Below are 24,442 nucleotides of genomic sequence, written 5' to 3' on the forward strand. Positions count from 1 at the left end.
TCCTCTACTGGTCGAACCCTTCTTCTTCTTCTTCTCCTCCTCCTTCTCTACTGTAACCTAGGACTAAATAAGGTTTTCATACACACCTTTGGTGGAATCCTATCAAGTTCTAGCACTTTCCGTTATCTTCTTCTCAAGGCCTAGACAGAATTCCTTAAACAGTTAAAATCCAACTTTTGAAATATTTTATTTTCCAAGGGCTTAAATATGGGAGTATGAAGTGAGTGATGAAAGGGTAAAGATATTGAATTGTCAATTTTTCTACCAACTATAATCTTGGGGTTATGGCCAACCCAAGAAATGTCCAAAAAGGTCACTACTAAGACTAATGAGCACAAGTGTTGTCTCCCTGGTCAAATAGTATATATGCAAATCAGTCAAATAAATAACCAGGATAACTTAGGATGGGTCAAAACCTCAATTAAACCAAATAGTTACCTTTATTTTTGTTTTTTGTAGTTTCAATGGTTGCAAAATAAGCAACTTAATAGAAGATTATGACCTTTTTCTTGGATTAATAATAGAATCATTATCAATATAAGAAGAAAAAGAAAAACTGTGATACATTTGTCAAAAGCCCATAAACAGGGAGAATGACCCAGCCATGACACCTCAGGAGGAAGCTCAAATGAAAAAGAGAAGATAAAACCAAAAGAAAAAAAAAAAAAAACATACCACCAATGGAGAGATGAACTCCAGTTACTACTATTTAAGGAATATGGTCAACGGAGATGCAGCATATCAGGCTATAATTTAGTATAAATCAGAAGGATTAACAGCTTGAATAAGTAGGAGCCAAATATATGATATCGCCATTTCAATCAGAATGAAAAAATCTTGTCCCCCTCTAACAGAGATCATGTATATGTCTCATAAGTCATAATCACCCTAATGAATTAGATATTAAGCATACTAGCCAACTAGATTTAAAACTAGTCCACTATCTTCACAATAAATAATCACTAAGACAAGAATTACCTTTCCTCTCCTTCCTTCATAGACATTTGTATCAGTTCTTGAATGGTGGGTCTCCGCATTTATCTGGAAACTTGAATTTGGGTTCAGTATGATTATATCAGCATCAGATCCAGCAAGAATTGCTCCTTTTCTTGGGTAAATATTGAAGATCCGAGCACTGCACAGTTTTACTAAGTGAAGCTATTGTCCAAATAATGAAGTTCAATAAAATTGTAAAGGATGCCTTCCAAAAATGGGGTTTAATTTTTTCCCCATCAATCTAGTTTATAGACAGGGCCCTACTTTCTTATGGAGATGACAAGGTAAAATTATTTACACTAAAATATCATTATTTTTTCCAAGGTTAGTTGTTATTTTAAAAATTGGATGGAAGAAGATAAATAAAAGATTATATGGCAGTAAGATAAAAAGATACTGCATGGAATTCCTTGATTCCAGTCCAGCAGTGGATGGACATGGAAACATAAGTCTGAATCCAATGTGTCCAAGAACCTGACACAGCAAACTGAGAGAATAAGGATTCATTGACACATCTATGGAAAAGTATATATTATTAAAATAGTTCCTTTTTTTTGTATTCTAGCATTACATACCTGCAAAAAATGTTGCTCGTTCTACAAGGTAACATTTGATACAAAAATGGCATTCATCTTGCACATTAGTTCTTCATTTATGTCAAGTAAGCCAGGAAGTAGAAAGGAAATCATACAGAAGCATCCACAAAAATCTGTGAAGTGCAAGACTCTGGTGTGTCCAACATAGACACATTGCCCATTTAATCTATAGCCATGCAACACTAGATTCCATACCATTTACCCTCCACACTGCACCCGTTTTTTTTTTCTTTTCTTTACAATTTTTTTTTTTTGCTGAACAACCTGCTGAACCCGATTTCCATGCATGGGTGATTATGTGGCTGCTACATCCTTTGCAAAAAAAGATAATTTCCCATGGATCCATATGATAAGATATAACATCGGTGTATCTGAACATGGTCTGTTAACTTCTAAAAGTAATCATCAATAGAATTTCATACACATAAAATTTCTTTGTGCAAAGAACCTCAATTAAATCAGAGCAATGGCCCTTTTAACAGGAGCATGCTTTAGTTGTGGAAGGAGATTCTTCCAATGTCATCTCTCGCTGTTCAGGTGCAGATAGAGGTCCATGCAGTTTAGTCCACTATCTCAATGAAGAAAAATAGATACCAGCTTCAATGGGCTTAGTTCAGATAGACCCCTAAAAAGATGAATTCTATGGCTGATAGTTTAGCAGTTTAGCTAGATCTTCTGTGGGAAGTTCCTTTTTTGTCCTTTTTAGTCAGAATTAAGGGGTAAATCTGTAAAGTATATTGATGAACCTACAATTTATCTATAATTTTTTAGGACTTTAGCATGGATTTTTATGCCGGTTTTATTAATTTTTCCTTAATTTAGCTTAATGCTAAGAATAAATTTCAGGGGTAATTAATTCAAGAAAATGAAGGAAAAAGGCAAGAAAAGAAGGTTCAAAAAGACCAAATTCAACCCAGCCCGGTTTTGGAAGCAAAAGAGAGCACTTCAGCCCAAGAAGAGCAAGTGGATTCCTTGAAAAAACCCAAGAAAAGAAAGCCTAGCTAAGAGTAGAATTCGGCCCAGCAAGGAAGGCCCATTCTCAGCCCAAAAGAGCAGCTCAATGTATAGTTATCATGTGCTAAGAGAGAGCCTAAGTGCAGCCCAAATAGCAGCCCTTAGGAGGCTTTCATGAGAGCTCTAGAAAGTTCAAGAAATCCATTCTAGAGGCTTCAAGAAGGGGCAAGAGCCCCCTTGAAAAACTATATAAGGAGGCCTCTAGGAAGGGGGAGAGGTGTTCAATTGCTTGAGAGAAAGGCTCTCCCACTCTTAGAGGTTCGGCCACCTTGAGAGAAGAGAAGAGAAGAAGGTTAGGCACAAGGAAGAAGAAGAAGAAGGGCTGAAGGAAATTCAAGACAAGCAAGCTAGAAGAGAAGGTGAGTTCGAAATTGGGGGTTTGTGATTCAAAGATCATTTGTAATAACTCAATTGTAGTTTCATTCTCCTTTAATTTGAATTATGTTTCTTTGTTATATTTTATTTCTTCTTTCTCCTTCTTCCATTCTTCCTTGATGTATTTCAGCTTGTAAAATTTCAGTTCAGCAATCTAATTCTTTTTTATTCATTCGAATGGTCATGAATTGTACTTGGAGTTTCTTGAATAAGGGTGTTATTGTAGATTAATTCGACCAACTAACCTTCAAAACTCAGATCTGAATTCTCAGATCTGAGATTGCAAGATCTGAATTGCTTGAAAGAGAATTCAGATCTGCAATTTTCAGATTGGCCGAATGGATCTAAAGTTTGGAATTCCTAGAGTGCTTGAGAGAGACTCTAGGAATTCAGATCCACTATTCAAGAACTGAATTGGATGCAAGATTAGATATAACTCGCACAATTCAGTTGGTGATCAATTCAGTTTTGAATTGATGCCTTAGAAGTGTTTGAAGAAATGCATGCATGGGGATTAGATTCTTGTTAGAGATAGAAGAATTGTCACTCATGCATAGGATGAACATGCGCTTGAGAGAGGCTGTTCATGACCTTGGGGTTTCACCAAACCAAGGCTCAATTATGATTTATTTGAATGATCCAAATTGATAGGTTGCTGAATTCTGAGATTGAAATTTACTGCTTACTCTTCTAACCTGATTTGAAGGCAATTGGACCAATGATTTAGATAGATTTTAATTTAGGATTTTTAGCTTTCATTAAAGTTTTGATTTATTTGTTAATCAGATAAGAAGTACTCAATTTAGTATTGATACTTGTTTCCTAAATCCTCGTGGGAATGATACTTCACTCACTACTTTATTACTTGAATGGCTAGTGCACTTGCTAGTGTCACAATGAGCCACACATCATATATGTCCTCTCATGTACTTCACCTTTTGGTCAATGAATGCTTATCACGAACAATGGGTTCAGGAGTCGGCCAATTCAATGGCTGATTGTTAAGATAAGCAAAGAGGTTACAACAGATCTTTTGTTTTGGGTCAAGTTGTAATTTGTATAGTTGGGGAGGAGCACATGCATATCTAAAATCTAAATGTACATGTATGGTTAGCTGAGGCTGACTATCCAGCTGCTACTTTTATACTCATTAATTTATTCTAATCAAATAATACTTTTAATAGTATAAAAAAAAAAAACTTCTTTAACAAGGAAAAGGAGCCAATACGTACCATTCTGTGCTTGTTATTTGCACATAATCTGTAACAGATATTTTGCCAGACTCCTGCATCAAAATAAAATTGTGGAACAGTATAACAAGACGGAATAGGAAAAAATCCAATTCTGTCCACTTTGTTTAAGTGAAGCTAGACAAAAAACCACAGAAACTTACCACCATTGTGTCCCAGACTAAATGCATCCTCTCTTCAATACCTGGGAATTTCATGATTGTAACATAATTGCAGGGATTAAGAAATAGAATGACAAAAAAAAATGACCCTTTGATTCATTGAAATTAAATATTGAGACTATTCAAAGCTGAAATTACCATTGACACCATTTGGAATTTTTCGAAAATCATCAATACCAAGAGCTTTCTGGGTGGAATTGAATGTACAATGATCAGTTCCTACAAGCTGCACAGAGCAAAAATCCAAATGATTAATGCTTCTGCAACCACCTATCATATTAAATGCAGTAGAATCAGAAATTTGGAACCATAAGATGAGGAGAGGAATCTAAGAAAACTTTCAGGTAAAAATGAATTTACTATTTATTAACTTAATATTTAAGTATATGGCAATAAGTCAGAATAAGGGCTGATTGGGAAATTTTCAACTCAGATTGGACAATGTGGGGGCTGAGTCAACCCAAAAATTTGAACAATCAAGCTAAGAATATTTGGTATGGATTTAAATTGGATTTTCTGAAACCAAAATTGGGGCAAGTTTGCAGGCTCAGCAAAGAATTTCCATGTTTAGACATAAAAATCTGAAAGACCCATAATATGCTGGATCTAACATTCACCTTTCTTAAGCCCATTAGCAATATATAATCTGATACCAAAAGAATATGAAAAATAGGTTGATAAATATCACAGGTGCAGACCAATATCCAAATAAAGAGATCTCATATGAGACCCCTGACCCCACAAATATTAGAGAAATCTTGCAATTAGATATGAAGGACAAGGAGCCCATCCCCCATCTCCTTCTGTACTGCCCTGACCTGACACAAGGAAGCCATGGAATTTTTTTCATTATTTGATTGGGATGGAATTGGTGGTTCCTGAAATATTGTGGATGTGCTAGTTCAATGGAGATCTTTGGATTAGGATCAAAGAAAAGCTCTACTCAAAATTCATTATATATGCTATCTTTTAGGGAGTTGGGGAGGAGATGATAATCGTATTTCTAGAGGAAAATTTACCTCTTTTGAATCAACGCAAGATAAGTTTTTCTACCAGTTAACTGTTGGAAGCTGGCCACAATTCAATGGTATTTCATTCAATTTCATCCAAAGAGATTTAGTAGGGATCCTTGGATAATCCCTTCATATCCATCAGGAAACCAACCTCCTTTGTTCATCATTAAAGAACAGGTGAAAGGGGAAAGCTCTACTCTAAATCCATTACACATGCCATCTGTTGGGGAGTTTGGAAGGAGAAAAATAATTGTATTTTTGAAGGAAATATCACATATTTTGAAGCAATGAAAGGAAATGCGGTCTACCTGGTTAACTCTTGAATTATGGCCACCGAAGAGTTCAAATGTATTTCATTCAATTCGATTAAAGAGATCTAGTGGAGATCCTCAAATCATTCCCTGACATCCATCAACCAACCAGACCCTCTTTACTTGTCACTGAGGGACAGGTGAATCTTCACTTTAATGGCAGCTTATTTGGAAACCCTGGCCTAGACAGAATTGAAGGGGGTTGTACAAATCCATTTAGCTGCCAAATATGATTTTTCAATGGCTTTTAATGCCAATGCACCCTTTGACCAGTCCAAGAATTGCAAAAGGTTTGCAATGTCCTCTCTTATTCCTTGCAGACTTCAAGAAATGTAATTAGATGGACAACGAGTGGGTGGAGGCCCATGGAAACTGGCACATTCCTAAATAAGATGAGGGAGAATCAAAAGTCTTCCCATCTTCCTTGAGTTTGGAATCCTAGAGAGCATAATGTTGTAGGTGAAAATCTTGTGAGAAGGGATGTAGGAAGGGTCTTTTTGTAAAGTAGCAGTTCTAGCCCTCCTTGGTTATTGTTTGAGGATGGAACTTCTTCTGTACATTTTGTAAAAGTGGGCATCATTTCATGTACATTTTCTCTTTTTTAATGAAATCATCCAATTACTTGGACAGAAAAACAAAAAAGAGGAGGTGAAAATAAAATATTGACAGGATGAATCAGCAATAAAATGGCAATATTGAAGTTGGTAAGTGTGGAGTATTTGAGAAACAAAATTATCCTTCATACAGGAAATAGTATACAACTCTGAAAAGTATTCAAATATATAGAAATTGTATTCTCAGGTTTTTTTTGCTTGTGGAAATTAAGACAATGGCCACCTAGAGCACTTAAGCTGTTACCCTATCAAAAACATGTGCTCATTCATGTTGTGTTTTCATTTTTGGAACAAAGGTGTAATTTAAAACTCTATAGTCCTGAGAAAGGTTTTAAATATCAACACACCTGATGCACACGAACCTAGCATATTGGGTGTTTCCATGGCACGCATGCTTTGAGGGGGGTCAGCCTAAGGCCTGGCCACCCCCTGAAATTTCCCAAAACCCAAAATACCTTTTACTTAGATGTATCAGGGTACTATCAGAATGATATGATACGCCCGATACACCCCGATATGTAACAAAATTTTGAAGCTTAGTCCTGAGATGAGAAAGAAACCTGTAGAAGTCCTGTTGAAAGGGCAGCTTGAAGGGCTTTATTATGCCCCTGTTTCCTTATCGGTGGACTCATGACATACCTAAAACATTAAAAGAAGGTGTTATATGATTGGAAGCTTTTAAAACAGAAAAGATGGCAAGAAGAAACTGAAAGCTATATGGATTCTTGCTTTGCTGCAATGGTGAAGTCAGGGTCCCAAAGCCCGGAATCATCAAGCACAAGTCCAGAAACTACTGGTTCTCCAATAACCCTCTGCCCTGCAGTTTGGAATAAAAGTGAGAAACCATCACTGTCTACATTATAAAAATCTTTGTAGAGTGCATCAGAAGTTTCCAGACATGAAACATAGCAATTTGACTTCATAGAAGATGGAAAGTTGGTATAGTATGTTTGCCTTTTAGTATCATTTTCCACACAATTTCTTTAAACCAAAATTTATTGTAGCTCACTTGGGATTAGTGGGTATACTTTTACTTCTTTTTGAATACCCAACTATAAATGGAAGTACAAGCACTGAGAGTCTGCAATTCAAGAAGATTCACTAGAACAAGTGGTACACCTTTTTGTCTATAATAGTATAATATTAAAATTCATGGATGTATCATATGTATGTGTTCATGTATATATTTACATATGAGCAGATAAATGTAAAATGCGTGTAGCTGGTGTACAATACGCATAGCTGGAAGCTTCTTTTTTGCTGTAGTTGTATCTTTGTGTTCTGTAAATTGGCACTGATTGAATAGCTAGGACAAAAATCACCTGAAAGAATTCTTCAACGTCTGAACCATTGTACTTATCAAAGCAACCTTCTAAACCAGTGCAAAAATCACTGAAATTTCCATGCATACTTACATAAATTAGCCATAAGATAGCCTATACTTATATAAATCACTGAAGTAGATGGCCTATACGGCTAGCTGATAGAGATAAATTAGCACCCCTGAAGATTCATTCTAGAAAAAGAAGGCCTTGCAACAGGTCCTGATACAGTACAATCATATACTTGGGGTTTGGATTGAATTTGCCAGCAGAGATAGGTCTGATCATAGGGTCTAAATTTTTTCATCTCGGCCAGTGCCTCATGGGAATAAGAAAGAAAAAAATGTGCAGCCTTGTGTTCCTTTTGCAGTCAGTTGGGAGGTATGGAAAGAAAGAAATATCTCCTAGTCATAGTATGATCAGCCACCTTTAGTGTCTATGTATATGCATTTATAATTAGAATCAAAAACATGGTAACTGATATTGGAATAATATTCGAGTAAGGGTAGTTCCACTAAATCCTAGAGTGACTCTAGGTGCCTGTTGAGTGATTTCAAATCTTTTCTATCATGTCTCTATCCCTGCAAACACAGCCACCAACAGCTCCCAAATTCTTCATCAAAAGAGCACATTAAACATCTTTAAAGGAATGAAATTGATTGAGGTACACTTATTCTTCAGTAGAAGAAAAACAGCCTTTTGAAAAGAAATGACTGTTTAAAAAGTTGCAGAAAATCAAAAGGAAGTAGCAGAAATCAGGTTTCAAGAAGAGAGAAGAAGAAGAAGAAGAAGGTGGCGGCAACCAGGCTTCGGAGAGAGAGTTTTCGAACATAGCCTTCTCTCTTACACCCCTAATTCCATTTCATTAAGTTAAACTTTAATAATTTACAAAAGGCCCCTAGTTGGGCAGAAAACTAAAAAACATAACATAAGAAAGAATAAAGCCCAGATTAAGGCCCATTACAACAAAGAACATAAAAGACAAAAAGGATAAACTGCTTATGGGCCATTCGGCCCATCTTCTCTACACTCCCCCTCAATCTGAGCATGGATGTCAATCATGCCAAGCTTGCCAGTATCATGATGAAGTTTAGCCTTGGGAATGCCCTTGGTGAGGAAATCAGCTAACTGTCCTTTAGAAGTGATGAAAGGTAGACACACCTCTCCAAAAGACACTATTTCCCGAATGAGGTGTCTGTCAACTTCAATATGTTTAGTTCTGTCATATTGCACTGGATTGTGAGCAATGTTGATAGCAGTCTGATTATCACAGTATAACATCATTGGCTTATCATGCTCAATACCCAGTTCCTCCATCAAAGATCTAAGCCACAGTAGTTCAAAAACTCCATGAGCCATAGCTCTGTATTCAGCTTCGACCGAAGATCGGGCAACAACTAATTGTTTCTTGCTTCTCCAAGAGACAATATTACCTGCCACCAAGCTACAGTACCCAGAGGTAGATCTTCTATCATCAATGTTTCTGGCCCAATCAGCATCTGTGTAGGCTTCAAATTTCATATGGCCATGCTTAGCAAATAGAATTTTCTTTCCAGGGGAACCCTTCAAATAACATAGAATCCACTCTGTTGCTGCCATGTGAGTATCCCTAGGAGCATGCATGAACTGACTAATGCAACTGACAGCATATGCAATGTCTGGCCGAGTCATACATAGATAAAGAAGCTTTCCATGTAGCCTCTAGAAGACCCTCTTATCTTTCAACAATATTCCATTTGAAGTAGAGAGTTTATGACTCATATCAATAAGAGTAGCAACTGGTATAGCACTCATCTTCCCTGTTTTAGAGAGCAAATCAAGTACATACTTTCTCTGAGAGATAAGGATCCCATCTTTGGATCTAGCAACTTCTATACCAAGAAAGTATCTCAATTCCCCCAAATCTTTGATCTCAAACTCCGTATAAAGGAAAAATTTGAGATCATTAATCCCTAATGTCATTACTAGTCACAACAATATCATCAACATACACAATCAGGTAAACGGCCAAGGATCCTCTCCTCTTCACAAAGAGGGTATGATTAGACTGTGTCTGTACATGGCCAAAGCAATCCATAAAGAGATTTCTTCAGCCTGCAGACCTTCCTTTTCATATTTGTTTCATACGTCCCTAGAGGAAGAGCCATATGACCTCCTCATGTAACTCTCCATTTAGAAATACATTTTTTACATCCAGTTGATAAAGTGGCCAGTCTGAGTGTGCAGCCAGAGATAGCAGAACTCTCGCAGAAGTCATCTTGGCAACAGGAGCAAAGGTCTCCAGATAATCAATCCCATATGTCTATGTATAACCTTTTGTAACCAACCTAGCCTTGTACCTTTCAATGGTGCCATCAACATGATATTTGATGGTAAAAAACAACTTACAGCCTACTGGATCCTTCCCTTCAAGTAAATCAACCACTTCCCAAGTGTCATTCTTGTGCAAGGCATCAATTTCTGTTCTCATAGCATCCCTCCATTCTGGAATAGCAAGAGCTTCTGACACAGACTTGGGAATTGGGTTAGAAACAACAGAAGAAAGGTAGCCAAAATATGGAGAGAACAAACTATAAGAAAGGTGTTTGGAAATGCAATGTGCAGTACACTTCCTTTTTCCTTTCCTAATAGCAATAGGGATATCAAGGTCTAGAAAGGATGACTCCGAAGGGGCTGTATCAGTACCTGTTGTCTCTTCTGTGACTGAAGGTGTAGGAGGCTCATGTACTATAGAGGAAACAATCTGCTCACTTCTGGTTCTCTGCCATTGGTACAACATGGGATTAAAAAGAAAACGAGGAGGTAAAGGAGGGATAGGAACACTGAAATGAGAATGAAATGACTGATCCTCTCTTGACTCATTTGAAGGAGGAAAAGTCTCAACTAGGACGGGAAGGAGGAGAGCAAACAACTGTGACAAATTCTCCCCCTTTGGACAATGCCTCTCCTTAGAAGAATCATAAAAGGAAGAGAGCTCATCAAAGGTGACATCCATTGAGACATACCGAGTGCCAATCTTCGGAGCAAAACAACAATAACCATTTTGTGTGGGGGAATAACCAAGGAATATACACTTGTGGGCTTTTGGTTTAAATTTATGTCTCTGGACACTTGAGATATGTACATAACAAGTGCAACCAAAGACATGGAGAGGAATAGGAAAAAGATCCTTGTCCGGATGAAGAAGAATAAAGGGAGACTTAAACCCCAAAACCCTGGATGGCATACGGTTGATTAGGTAAGTTGCAGTGAGAACATCATCACCCCAAAATTTTGTAGGGACATGTGAGGCAAATAGGATACTTCTTGCAACTTCAACAACATGTCGATCTTTTCTTTCAGAAACCCCATTCTGTTCTAGGGTCCTAACATAGGAGCTTTGGTGAATAACCACCAAATCGGTGAGATAGAAGGTCAGTTTTTTCTCAAAATATTCTTTTGCATTATCGGATCTGAAAATTTTAATTCTTGTATAAAACTGGGTTAGAACAAATTCAAGGAATTGCCTTACAAGTCTAGGAACTTCATCACAGGACTTCATCAAAAATATCCAAGTGAACCGAGAAAAGTCATCAATGAACAAGATAAAATATTTGTAGCCACCTGTTGTCAGTTGTTTATGTTTATGTATTCAGGTTTAGTACCATAAGGGTACTGTTGTAATTTCCTCTTTGATTACATTGTTCGGCTGTACTAGTATAAATAATAATAGATCATTCTTTCGCCCTCTGAAGTTCTATAGGGGCTTTCAGTCCTCTCGGCACTCCTCTCCTCTCTCCCTCTCTTCTCTCCTCTTGTCTCTCACTTGCTCTCGCTCTTGCTCAACATGGTATCAGAGCAAGTCGTCCAGGCCTGAAGGGTGATGTCAAGCAAACAATAGCAGATAGTCTTTTCATCTCCCAAGGCTGTATCCATCGAACTGCTAATCAGTTGTATTCAGTTCGACCCAGAAGTTGTAGAGACTTTTCATCTTCCAGCCCAGAAGTGGTATTCATTGTCGATTCGACTGTAGAGAGGCTATCATCTGAGGTTCGTAGAGGGAGTTTTGGGCTTACAGAGAGGCTATCATCTGAAGTTAAAAGAGGTACTGCTCATTTACTGTTCGGCTGCCCTATGGGATGGCTGTTTATTGATTGACTGTTCAGCCAATTGATGGACTATTGAGGGACTGTGTTTTTTTTTTAACAAAGTAGTTATTCAACATTGTTTTGTAGTCCTTTACCCCTTCGATGGACTGTTGATGTCCTAAAACAGATTTTTTGTATTGATCTCAGTCATTGACTGTTCGGCTACCAGACCTGCCGTAGAGGGTGTGGTGATCTTCACCTGTTTTTTTCTATTCTGTTGGAGGGTCATATGACATCTATACAACTGTAGGTCATACAGACCTGATTGTGTACTGCAACTGCAGTGTTCTCTTCTTGGATTCCTACAAGACCGTAGGTTATACAACTGTAGGTCATACAGACCTGATTGTGTACTGCAACTGCAGTGTTCTCTTCTTGGATTCCTACAAGACCGTAGGTTATACAGACCTATTCCATAGGTCAAAAGGCCCTGTTTCTATAATAGCCGTGTACGGAAGTACTCCTTTGGTTGCTTTTTTTTTAAACCAGGAATCATGAGTAGTGAAGATTCAGCCTCATCTGGAGTTTCATCAATGCCGAATGGAATGGGTGGGGGTGACCTATCCTTTCCTATGGCTGTTGTCCCTCTTGATGGTTTAAATTACCTAGAGTGGTCAAGAGGGGTCAAGTTATACATCACTGCAAGAGGGAAGATAGGCTACATTAATGGGAGGATAAAAAACCATCCTCCGGGAGTGCTGAATATGATAGATGGAATCAGGAGAACAGTATTGTTATGTCCTGGCTCTTGGTTTCTGTGCAATCTCAAATCAGGAAGAATTTCATGTGGGCTGAAACTGCGAATGAAATCTGGGAACAAGCAAAGTCGACATATTCAGAACTGAGACTCTATGCCAAAATTTATCAACTGTAGGCAGCATTTTCTACTTGTAGACAGGGGGAGAGGTATTTATCGGTCTATTACTTTGACTTAACATCTGCCTGGAAGGAGTTGGATCACTACCAGATGTGGATTGGAAGTGTGATGAGGATGCTAAGAAGTACAAACAGATTGTCTCCCAACAAAGGGTGTTTGCATTCTTACATGGTCTGGATCCTATGTATGAATCTATCAGAGTTCAGACTCTCAACTCTAAGGATCTCCCTTCTATTCAGGAAGTCTATGCTCTTGTACAATCGGAAGAAAGCAGGAGAAATTTGATGAACAGCCCTGGTGGGGATGCTGTTGTGTTAGTTGCAAAAGAGGGTGTATCTACTGGTGGGGGATCTTCTTCCCGGAAAGGAGATCTCCAGAAAAAAACAGAAGATAAGGAAAAATTGTGATGCACTCATTGCCAGAAACCCCGACACACCAAAGATACCTGTTGGGATCTTCATGGGAAACCAAAATGGGCTCAAGATCTTACTAAGAAGCATAGTTCAGAGGTGAATAAGAAGTACGGGCAGCAAAATACAAAGAAACATCACATGGCCAACATGGCTACTCGGGAGCATCAGCCTACCATTTCTACTGTGACTTAGACACATCTCACTGGACCTGACCCGAGGGAGGACATTATGAATTCCTTCCGTGACCATTTAGAGCTCTATGGTAGAGCAATTCGTCAAATGGATACTCCTCCCTCAACCTCATTTGCATCTACGTCAGGTAACCCTGCCACTGCTTTCCATGTTGCTTCTCACACCCATGACTCTACATGGATCATTGATTCTGGAGCATCAAAACATATGACTGGTACGTCCTCTTATTTTCAAACCTATCACCCTCTTTCTGGAAGAGACAAGGTGAGACTAGCCGATGGATCATACTCTTCCATAGCTGGTTAAGGAACTATCTCTCTTCCTCTTGGCCTTACCCTCTCTGATGTTCTTCATGTTCCAAACTTTCCCATTAATTTGTTCTCTGTTAGTAGTGTTACTAATTCCTTGAATTGCTCAGTGACATTTTTCCCTTCTCGTTGTGTGATTTAGGATCTGGCCTCGGGGAGGACGATTGGTAGGGGTCGTATGGCTGATAGACTTTACATGCTGGAGAATAAGGCCGGTCTTCATGTTACAGAGTCTATGAGTCAGTCCTGTAAGAAAAAAGTCTATTTATGGCATTGTCGTCTTGGTCATTTGTCTTTTGAGTCTTTGAAAGTTGTATTCCCAAAACTGTTTAAGTCAATGTCGGTCTCTGACTTTTCTTGTCAAACGTGTCAGTTGAGTAAACATTGTAGAACTCATTTTCTTCAAAGACATAATAAATCTGAATCTCCATTTCACATTGTTCATTATGATGTGTGGGGCCTTGTTACTTTACCATCTGAGAGTGGCTACAAGTATTTCATTACCCTCATTGATGATTATTCTAGATTTATGTGGGTATACCCGATGCGAACCAGGGAAGAAGTACCAAAAATCATTCAAGATTTCCAGCGGATGGTCTTCACTCAATTTCAAACTGAAATCCAAATTTTCCAATCAGATAATGCAAAAGAATTTTTTCATAGTGACCTTACGGAATTTTTTGCTTCGCATGATTCCCTTCACTGTAGCTCTTGTGTCCGCACACCACAACAAAATGGTGTGGCTGAACGGAAGAACCGACATCTCCTTGAAGTGGCTCGAGGTTTACTACTTCATATGAATGTTCCCAAACGGTTTTGGCTTGAAGTTGTTCTTTGTCCCACTTACCTTATCAACCGTATGCCCTCTCGTCAGTTAGAGTACAAAGCCCCACATCAACTTCTCTTTCCTAAGGCTCCCCTTTTTCTATTCCTCCTCGTGTCTTTGGTTGTCGGTTTTTTGTCCAAAATCTGTCTCCCACCCGTGGAAAATTGGACTCTCGTGCTATACCTTGCATATTTCTTGGTTACTCTTTCACTCAAAAGGGCTACCGTGTTTTTGATCCTGTTTCTCGTAAATTCTATGTCTCCATGGATGTTTCTTTCTTTGAAGATGAACCTTTCTATTCCGTTTCTCCTCAGGGGGAGTGTAGACATGAGGAGAAACTAGTTCAGCTTCCCTCTCTCCCTGACCCTCCACCTTTTCGTGTTTTTTCTCGTCGTCGCAAAGGCCAGCCAAATCCAAGAGCTGTAGAGAATCCAGAAGCTGTAACTCCAGTGCCACCAGACTCCTCGAGGGAGGATCATTCTCACTCAGGTATTTTAGCTCCCAATGATGTCCTTGAATCTATTGAAAATGATTCCTCTACTGCTAATGATCTTGACCGTCCTATTGCTCACAGGAAGGGTGTTAGATTGTGCACCACAAAACATCCCATTTCCAACTTTGTCTCCTATGAGAATATTTCACCCTCATTCCATGCCTTCCTTACCTCTATTGACAGTGTCCCTATCCCTAAAAATGTGGCAGAAGCTCTTTCAATTCCTGAATGGACAAATGCCATGAGGGAAGAAGTTAATGCCCTTCACAAAAATGGCACATGGGAACTTGTTGATCTTCCCAAGGGAAAGGTTCCAGTTGGATGTAAATGGGTGTTCACAGTCAAGCATAAGGCTGATGGAACAGTGGAAAGGTATAAAGCTCGATTAGTGGCAAAGGGATTCATTCAAGTGTATGGAGTTGATTATGCTGAAACTTTTGCCCCCGTCGCCAAGATGAATTCCATTAGAGTCCTTTTCTCTCTTGCAGCCAATCTGGATTGGGTTTTACACCAACTGGACATCAAGAATGCATTCTTGAATGGTGACCTTGAAGAGGAAGTGTACATGATTCAACCTCCTGGGTTTCTAGCCCAAGGCAATGAAAAGAAAGTGTGCAAGTTGAAGAAGTCCTTATACGGGCTGAAACAATCACCAAGAACTTGGTTCAGTAGATTCCATGTGGCAATTCAGTAGAAAGGATACAGGCAATGTCAATAAGATCACACACTGTTTGTGAAAAAAGGAGAAGGTAAAATTGCTGCTCTAATTGTTTATGTGGATGACATAATTGTTACTAGTGATTGGGAGGATGAAATTCAGAAATTGAAACTTTTCCTTGCAACTCAGTTTGAAGTGAAGGATCTAGGACCCGCCAAATACTTCCTTGGAATTGAAGTTGCCCGATCAAAGAAGGGTATCTTCATTTCTCAAAGGAAATACGTCCTAGATTTACTTCAGGACACTGGAAAGATGGGGGTGAAGCCAGTTGACCCTCCCATTGACCCCAACCATAAATTAGGTGACAACAGTGGTGAATCACTTAAGGATGTGAAACAGTTTCAGAGGCTTGTAGGGAGATTGTTATACCTTTCTATGACTCGCCCAGACATTGCATATGTTGTTGGTGTTCTCAGTCAATTCATGCATGCTCCTAGGTCTTCTCATCTTGAAGCAGCAGAGAAAATCCTCCGATATTTGAAGAAGTATCCGGGTACTGGTTTGTTGTTTCAAAAGAACGGACATTTGAAAGTTGAAGTTTATACAGATGCAGATTGGGCTGGATCCCAAAGTGACAGAAAGTCTACTAGTGGCTACTGCACATTTATAGGAGGGAACCTTGTTACATGGAGAAGTAAAAAGCAAAATGTGGTAGCTAGATCCAGTGCTGAAGCTGAATATCGTGCTATGGCCCACGGGGTTGCTGAAGGCATGTGGATAAAGAATTTGTTGGGGGAATTGGATTTCCCAATGACCAAACCTATAACTCTATTTTGTGATAACAAAGCAGCTATAAGCATTGCTGCCAATCCGGTGCTACATGATAGAACAAAACACATCGAGGTTGACAAGCATTTTATCAGAGAGAAAGTTATCACAGGCGAAGTGTGTACCCCCTATGTCACTTCTGAGAACTAGCTTGCAGACATCTTTACAAAGGGTTTAAACCTTTCCAGACATCATGATCTTTGTGACAAGTTGGGCATGATTGATATCTATGCTCCAACTTGAGGGGGAGTGTTGTCAGTTGTTTATGTTTATGTATTCAGGTTTAGTACCATAAGGGTATTGTTGTAATTTCCTCTTTGATTACATTGTTCGGCTGTACTAGTATAAATAATAATAGATCATTCTTTCGCCCTCTGAAGTTCTATAGGGGCTTTCAGTCCTATAGCATCTTTATTATCACAATACAGCTTGAGGGGACCCTCAGTCTTGATACCAAGCTCATTAAGGAGGGTTTTGAGCCATAAGAGCTCAGCAACCCCGTGTGCCATAGCTCGGTATTCTGCTTCTGCACTTGATCTAGCCACAACATTCTGCTTTTTATTGCACCATGTGACTAGGTTTCCTCCCAAGAATATACAGTAACCTGAGGTTGATTTTCTGTCTCCAACAGACCCGGCCCAATCAGCATCAGTGTAGGCTTCAATTTCAAGTCTGCTGTTTTTCCTGAATAGAATTCCTTTCCCTGGGCAAGTTTTCAAGTATCTGAGAATTCTTTCCATTGCTCTCATATGAGGAGTCTTTCGTGAGTGCATGAATTGACTGACAACATGCACTGCATAGGCAATGTCTGGCCGAGTAAGGGATAAATATATCAGTTTTTCTACCAATTTTTGGTACCTTTCCTTATCACAGTATTCCTCACCCATTGATTCTTGTAATCCAAGGTTTGGCTCTATTGGAGTGTCTGCTGGCCTGCACCCCATCATGCTTGTTTCCTCTAGGAGATCTAGCACATATTTTCTTTGACATATATAGATTCCTTCTCTTGATCTAGCAACTTCAATCCCAAGAAAGTATCTCAGATTTCCCAGGTCTTTGATCTCAAATTTTGAAGCTAAGAACTCCTTTAGCCTCTTCATCTCTTTCACATCATTTCTAATAATCACCATATCATCCACATACACAATGAGTGTTGTGAGTTTGTCATCCTATCTCCTTGTAAACAATGTATGATCTGCACTGCTCTAAGTGTACCCCACTTTCTTCATGACCAAACAAAGTCTCTCAAACCATGCACGGGGAGATTGCTTCAAACCATATAATGCTTTCCTTAGTTTATATACCTTCTTTCCAACATCATATCCAGGTGGGGGTTCCATGAATACCTCTTCATGAAGATCACCATTTAGGAAGACATTCTTCACATCCAGCTGATGAAGTTCCCAAGAGAATTTTGCTACTAGTGACAGTAGAACCCTGATTGTGTTGAGCTTTGCTACTGGGGCAAAGGTTTCCTTGTAGTCAATTCCTTCCTTTTGTGTAAATCCCTTTGCCACAAGTCTGGCCTTGTACCTCTCAATTGACCCATCTTCCCTGTGCTTTACTGTGAATACCCACTTGCACCCAACAGTGTCTTTCCCCTCTGGCAGGTCCACCAATTCCCACGTTCCTGCTTTCATTAGGGCTTTCATCTCCTTATTCATGGCTTCTTTCCACCTTGGATCAAATGCCGCCTCTGAATACCTGGAAGGGACACATACAGAGGAAAGAGCAGACACAAAGGAATGATAGGCAGGGGATAAGTGTAAGTAAGAAACATAATCAGCTATAGGATGCCGAGTGGTACAAGAACGAACAGGCTTACGGAGAGCAATAGGAAGATCCAAATCTGAATTGAGTGAGTCAAAATTACCTTGGATTGCAGAAACAGATTGATCTGAGTTCAATTGGTTGCAATCATGAGGTTGAGGGTCCTTCTTCCTTCTACTGTATGTAAGTATCTCTTTCTCTTGTTTACTGGAACCTTCAGAAGCATCAACCGAATCTGGAGAAATAACTGGCACAGTGGGAGTCTCACTAAATTGACCCGGAATGTTACAGCTAGGAGTAGTGGAAGGTGATGAAAGGGGAACAAAAAAGAAGGGAGACTGAGAATCCTCTTCCAACCCACAACTCTCCCCCTGAAGAGGATTCTGAGAAGACTGGAAATAGGGTTAAGACTCAAAAAAGATTACATCTCTGGTGACATATTTTTTCTTGGAGACAAGATCATAACACTTATACCCCTTTTGCGTAAGAGAATACCCCAAAAATATTCCCTTTGTAGCCATAGGATCCAGCTTCGTTTTCTTTGGATCCTTCACATGTATGAAGCATGTACAGCCAAAAACCCGTGGGGGAAGAGGAAATTCTAGAAGAGTGGGACACAAAACAGAGAAAGGAGTCTTCATACCCAGTACCTTAGATGGCATCCGATTTATCAGGTATGATGCAGTGAGAACAACTTGAGACCAATATTGCTTGGGCACATTGTGCTAGAAAAGAAGGGCTCGAGCTGTCTTCAATAGGTGCCTGTTCTTGCGCTCAGCAACCCCATTTGGCTGAGGGGTGTAAGCACATGATGATTGATGTAACATGCTTGCATCTTCCATAAATGAGTTCAGGGATCTTTCAAAGTATTCAGCTGCATTGTCTGAACGGAATTGCTTGATCTTTTTATCAAATTGTGTTTCAACCATCTTGCAAAACATCATAGTTATCCGGAGAACTTCATCACGTCCTTTCAACAGATAAATCCAAGTGCACCGAGAATAATGGTCAATAAAACTGATAAAGTAACGGAATCCATCAATGGAAACAATGGGTGAAGGACCCCAAACATCAGAATGAACCAAATCAAAAGGGGTTTGAATTTCATTACTAGAAATTGGATACATTGATCTACATTGTTTTGACATGTGACACACATCACAAATTAAACTCTGACTCGGAATGCCCTTACATAGTTCGGGAAACAACATTGCTAAAGAAGAAAAAGACAAATGACCTAGCCTAGCATGCCACAAGTGCAGCCTAGCTATTGACTCCACACTTTTCGAACTAGTAGTAGCAGAAGCTTGCAAGGCTGAGCTAACATCCTCATCAAAATAGTAGAGGCCCCCATACTCATGACCACTCCCAATCGTTCTCCTTGTCAATCTATCCTGGAAGACACAATGAGAAGGAAAGAAAGTTATACTGTAGTTCAAATTTTTTTAAACTTTGAAACAAACAACAGATTTGAGGTAAGACTAGGAACACGTAGGACTGATTTAAGAGAGAGATCCTTGCTTAGGTCAACCACCCCCTTTCCAGAGATGGTGGAGAGGGACCCATCAGCTACTCTCATCTTATCCTGGCCAGACAACAAATGATATGTAGAGAATAAGGACATATGTGTCATATGGTCAATGGCTCCGAAATCAATCACCTAAGAAGTAGAATTAATAGAACTAGTTGCACTAAATGCAGAGGCTGTACCTGATTCGGCAATAGAGGTGGAAGCTAAAGAATTGTTCTTCAGACGAGCTAATGCCCAGTTGAGAACCTCTACCTCACTAACTGTGAAGCCCAAAGTACTTGGTCCAGAGGAGTCGGCAGCCAGCCTTGCGGTGGAAGAGGACACTGTCTGAGTACTCTGTGAGTTGTCACTACTGTTGTTGGTGGCCAGATTCCCACTTGCTGTGTGGCCCTTATGTTGCCTTTTGTCCTTTCTCAGAGCAGCTAGCTTCAGATGAGGGTACAAGACCCAACATTTCTCCTTTGTGTGTTTCTCACCACCACAATGGGTACACTTGAGGGACTTCTTGTCTGAAAATCTATTCCCCTTAGTGGAGACTAAGGCTGAATGTTCTCTAGGTAGTTCTGTTGACTGTGTTTGGGAGTCAACTTGCATCTCCTTTCTCCTTACTTCTTCATTCCCCACCAGGTAGTAGACATGGTGAAGCTCAGGTAATTCATCTCTCCCTAGAATCTTGTTAGACAGTTTTGTATGCCCTTAGCTTCAATCAAAATTGATGTACTTTATGAGTTTATTGTAAATGAATAAAAGTACATATTTGATTCATGTTCCCTTGGTATGTTTCTGTGTATTACCCTTAAACTGGACACTTATTGAGACTCGTGTTAGTTTTGAATGTTCACAGCCAATGGGTCGGTCTAGGGAGACCTATCCTGACAAGGCTGACACTGTGGTGCCACCAAGTCGGTTGGGGTGGCTTGTCTCAGCTACCAGGGTGAGACCCTAGGCACATACAGTGTGGGATTAATTGAATCTTTGAACTGGACCAGATTTCCAGTATTGCCCTGGACCTTGGAGATTGATGGGCAAAACTGGAAAGTTACACCCGACCCCTAGACTCGATTATGATACTGCACTAGGTGTCGGATCGGGCTATCTTTGATGTACTAATCAGTGAGATCCTTAGCGGGGGTCAAAACCTGGGTATGTTGGGACAATCCGAGAATTCATCTGAGTGGGTGATCATAGTGACAGGATCAGCCCCTTTGTCGAACAAAGGTAATGATCGGGGATGCACTCTCACTGTTGGAAACCAAGACTGCCGGCAGCCGATTTCAACCGTTGAAATTTGTTTTGCAAAATATATTTTATATGAGATATAAAAGTATATATATTATGGTTTCTAAAATGTTTGCAAAAGGTTTTAATTCCCGGGATCCATATGTGGAGAGTGCAACACTGTTCCTTTTCAATCCTTGCAGCCGAGGATCCATATAAGTGGAGAGTGCATCATTATGGGCTGAGAGGTTAAGTGTAAGACCATTGAGGATAATGCCTGATGGGCTAATCTTGCATCTGCCCACAGTCCCTGGGTGTTACAAGGTGGCTTGGCCCAGGGACCACTTAGGGTAAGTGTTGGGCCCATAGAGCCCATTTGATGGGTTTTAGGGGGTGCACTGTCTTTAACAGTGTATTCGACCAGGCCTTGTAACAAAGGCTGGGCCGAACCCATGTGGCTGATGTGTAGATCAATGCTTGGGTCCCACGCCATACAAGGAAGCCCAACTGGGCAGCAGTTAGGAAGGTTAAGTGAGCACATAAGCTTAATGGGCCTAAAGCCCATTTCGAACTAGGTTATTAATTTAGTTAATTAAAGGGGCGAATTCTGAGATGGATTAGCAATTAGGATAGGGTCTTAATCCTATCCACTCAGAGAGTCCAGATCTGAATGTGATTCAGATCTAGAAACCTCCTAATAAGATTAGGATAAAGCTAATCTAATCTGTAGATAAGATAAGGGTTTATCCTTATCATTAGAAGAGAAGGCTGATCCAAATATGATTTGGATAAGCACCTCCTAATGGGATTAGGAGCTGATCTTTTCAAGTTAACAAAAGAAGGAAGGGGCGGCAGCCTTGAGAGAGACCAAGAAACACATCAGATCCTCTTTAGTGCTGAAATCAAGAAGAGAGAATTCAGCACCCTACGAATACTCTCTTGCCGCCTCCCTGCTCTTGCCGCCCTGTTTGCCAGTTCGATCTCCAGCTGTGGGAGAAGTCAAGATTGGATCTTGACATCAATTCTTTGAGAAATGATTGAAAAGGGAGTTGTGCTCACGTTCCATCCTACTGTTTCTTGCGAAGGACAGAGTTCTTGGGAAAGAACACTACTGATTCTGCTCCATCCTGCACTGCGCCATCTTCAGTGGGAGCAGTCTTTGGATCCTTCCTTGGGCGTGAACACCTTCGTTGGGAGATATTACTTCCTTGGGCGTGAACACCTTTTGATTCCCAGTTGAAGGGAGAGAAAAATTTTTGAAATTCGCCCCTTATTCCGCAATCTTTGGGCGTCCATGGGATGGATCTCTCATTCCCTTCAAATCTGTGACCTTATACCTTCATATACAGGGTCAAGGCCTGCCAGAAACTTAAAGGCTCTGCCCCCCTCAATCTGCTTGTCATGCCTCTCCTTATCCTTGGTATTTTCCCAATCCAAAATCAAGTGGTGGTCAAGATCTTCCCAGAGGCCTTCCAGTGTTGCAAAGTATGTTGCCACGGACATGTCTCCTTACCTTAGGGCTGCAATGTCTTGGTTCAGCCTGTAAATTCTAGCATTGTTCTTTTTCTGGTCGTATGTCTTAGATACTTTCTCCCAAATTTTAGCGGTTGTAGGGAAGTGATAAACAGTTCTGGCCACCCGAGGAGTCATGGAGGCCAGCAACCAAGACATGACTGTGGCATTTTCCTTGCGCCACACGGTGTATTCAGGACTACCAATTTCTGGTTGTTTCTTGTCTCCATCCAAATAGCCTGTGAGATCACGAGAGGTAATGAACAACATTGCTGAGACGGACCACTCTCTGAAGTTATACTCATCCAGCAACACCCTTGTAATCTACAAGCTGTGCAGATTAGGGTTTTCCAGGTTTGAGGACCTTGTGACAGGTCTGTTATCTCTAGAGGAAACTTCACCGGATAGTGAGGACATCCTAACTTCAGTCCAAGAGTTGTTCACAGTGTTGTAGGTGGCTCTGTTTAGGACTAGCCGAAGTGGTCACAGTGTTCACAGTGCTGGTAGAAGTGTTCACAGTTCGGGTACAGTAGCAAGTAAAGGTCTGTAACTGAACCAGTTCAGAGTGCTGGTAAAAGTTCAAGGCTGCAACTATGCAGTGCAGAAGTAGGGCTGGTAACCGACCTGAAAAAAATCAGTAACTGAAGTTGCCACAGTTCTATAAGAATCTTGCTGATGCACCGAAGCTGCAGCTATAGAAGAGGCTAAGTCTTTACCACTGTTCTGCGCAAGTCTTGCTGGAGCACCGAAGCTGCAACTGTAGAGGAAGCTCTCCCGCTTTCGGCTAGTGCTAGGACTGTTGGAATCAATCCTCAACTAGGTTTGTCCTATACAGACCTCTCTTAGTAGCCCAATAGCTACTACTTGCTGAAAATAACCTAGTAGGACATCTACTTCTGGGTCTTACTTCCCTTGAGTCCTACAACCAAGAGAAACCCTAGGTTCAAACTTGCTTTACTCTCTTACACTTTTAGGTCTTTACTGCAGCAACCCAGAAAAGGAAGAGAGAAGATGAAAAGACAGCAAGAGAAGAGAGTGCGCCTGTTGAAACCAGGAAGGAGCTAATGCTCTGATACCATGTAATCTGAGGAGCCATACTCGAAGTAGCAAAGAAGAGAAGAGAACCACTGAAATGAAGAGAATGTCGAACTGTACTAGCCAGTCGACCAGTCTTTTATTTATAGATGAATGTAGTACAAGGTACAAGAAATTACTGGGATGCCCCTGATTAGTGATGGGACACCCAGATGACTTAAATCATTAAACAGGATTAGGCCCATTAACACAGGCCCAGTTACAAGATAAGTTAAACATAAGAATGGGCTAATAAGAACTCTTATCAGCTGAACATCACTCTAACATTCTAACAAGAAGACTTTCAGTCACTGAGCACCTAGGTCAAACTCCCTATGAGGCCCGCAATTAGATTTCTCCAAAAAATTAGGGTTTCGAGCAACACACTTGAATCTGCCATGAGGATGATAAAACCAGTCCCCTTCTCTCCAAAAACCACTAACAACTAGGCTGAAATAGGTTTCTCTAACTATTATACAATTTAGTTCTCCATATGCACTGGGTATGGGAAAAAAGAGGTGATAAAAGGAAAAAGTCGAGCCTGCTCTGATACCAAGAAGAAAAACAGCCTTTTGAAAAGAAAGGACTGTTTAAAAAGTTGCAAAAAATCAAAAGGAAGTAGTAGAAATCAAGTTTCAAGAAGAGAGAAGAAGAAGAAGGTGGCGAAAAATAGGGTTCAAAGAGAGACTTTTGAACATAACCTTCTCTCTTACACCCCTAATTCCATTTCATTAAGTTAAACTTGAGTAATTTATAGAGAGGCCCCTAGTTGGGTAGAAAATTAAAAAACATAACATAAGAAAGAATAAAGCCCAGATTAAGGCCCATTACAACAAAGAACATAAAAGATAAAAAGGATAAACAGCCTATGGGCCATTCGGTCCATCTTCTCTACATCAGTTTACACCAAAATCTGAAATTTTCTCATTTTGGGCAGTTTTTGTCCTTTTGTGCCAAAATATG

General features: G+C 40.0%; 1 protein-coding gene and 1 long non-coding RNA gene across 3 annotated transcripts in view; one reads left to right on the top strand and one right to left on the bottom strand.

Moving 5' to 3' along the window:
• The window catches only part of PYD2 (pyrimidine 2), a 61,736-nt gene that overhangs the window by 16,669 nt on the left and 20,625 nt on the right, over positions 1 to 24,442 (bottom strand). The window contains exons 7-12 of the mRNA XM_088954058.1: positions 7,060 to 7,147; positions 6,891 to 6,969; positions 4,531 to 4,618; positions 4,375 to 4,415; positions 4,214 to 4,266; positions 979 to 1,135 (exon numbers count right to left, since the gene is read on the bottom strand). Coding sequence (XP_088810184.1) covers positions 979 to 1,135; positions 4,214 to 4,266; positions 4,375 to 4,415; positions 4,531 to 4,618; positions 6,891 to 6,969; positions 7,060 to 7,147 — 506 coding nt within the window. The remainder of the gene's footprint in view (positions 1 to 978; positions 1,136 to 4,213; positions 4,267 to 4,374; positions 4,416 to 4,530; positions 4,619 to 6,890; positions 6,970 to 7,059; positions 7,148 to 24,442) is intronic.
• Positions 1 to 24,442, top strand: part of LOC148845256 (uncharacterized) — a 57,335-nt gene that overhangs the window by 14,684 nt on the left and 18,209 nt on the right. The window contains exon 4 of one of the 2 annotated variants that reach the window (XR_016102101.1): positions 2,439 to 2,587. The exons of the other annotated variant lie outside the window; for it this stretch is intronic. This is a non-coding gene — a long non-coding RNA (uncharacterized LOC148845256). Of the gene's footprint in view, positions 1 to 2,438; positions 2,588 to 24,442 lie in introns of those variants that run through there. 2 annotated transcript variants of the gene reach the window in all.

This window comes from Nelumbo lutea, chromosome 7, assembly GCF_056320005.1.
Source record: "Nelumbo lutea isolate HS-2025 chromosome 7, American lotus-T2T, whole genome shotgun sequence".
Classification (NCBI taxonomy): domain Eukaryota; kingdom Viridiplantae; phylum Streptophyta; class Magnoliopsida; order Proteales; family Nelumbonaceae; genus Nelumbo; species Nelumbo lutea.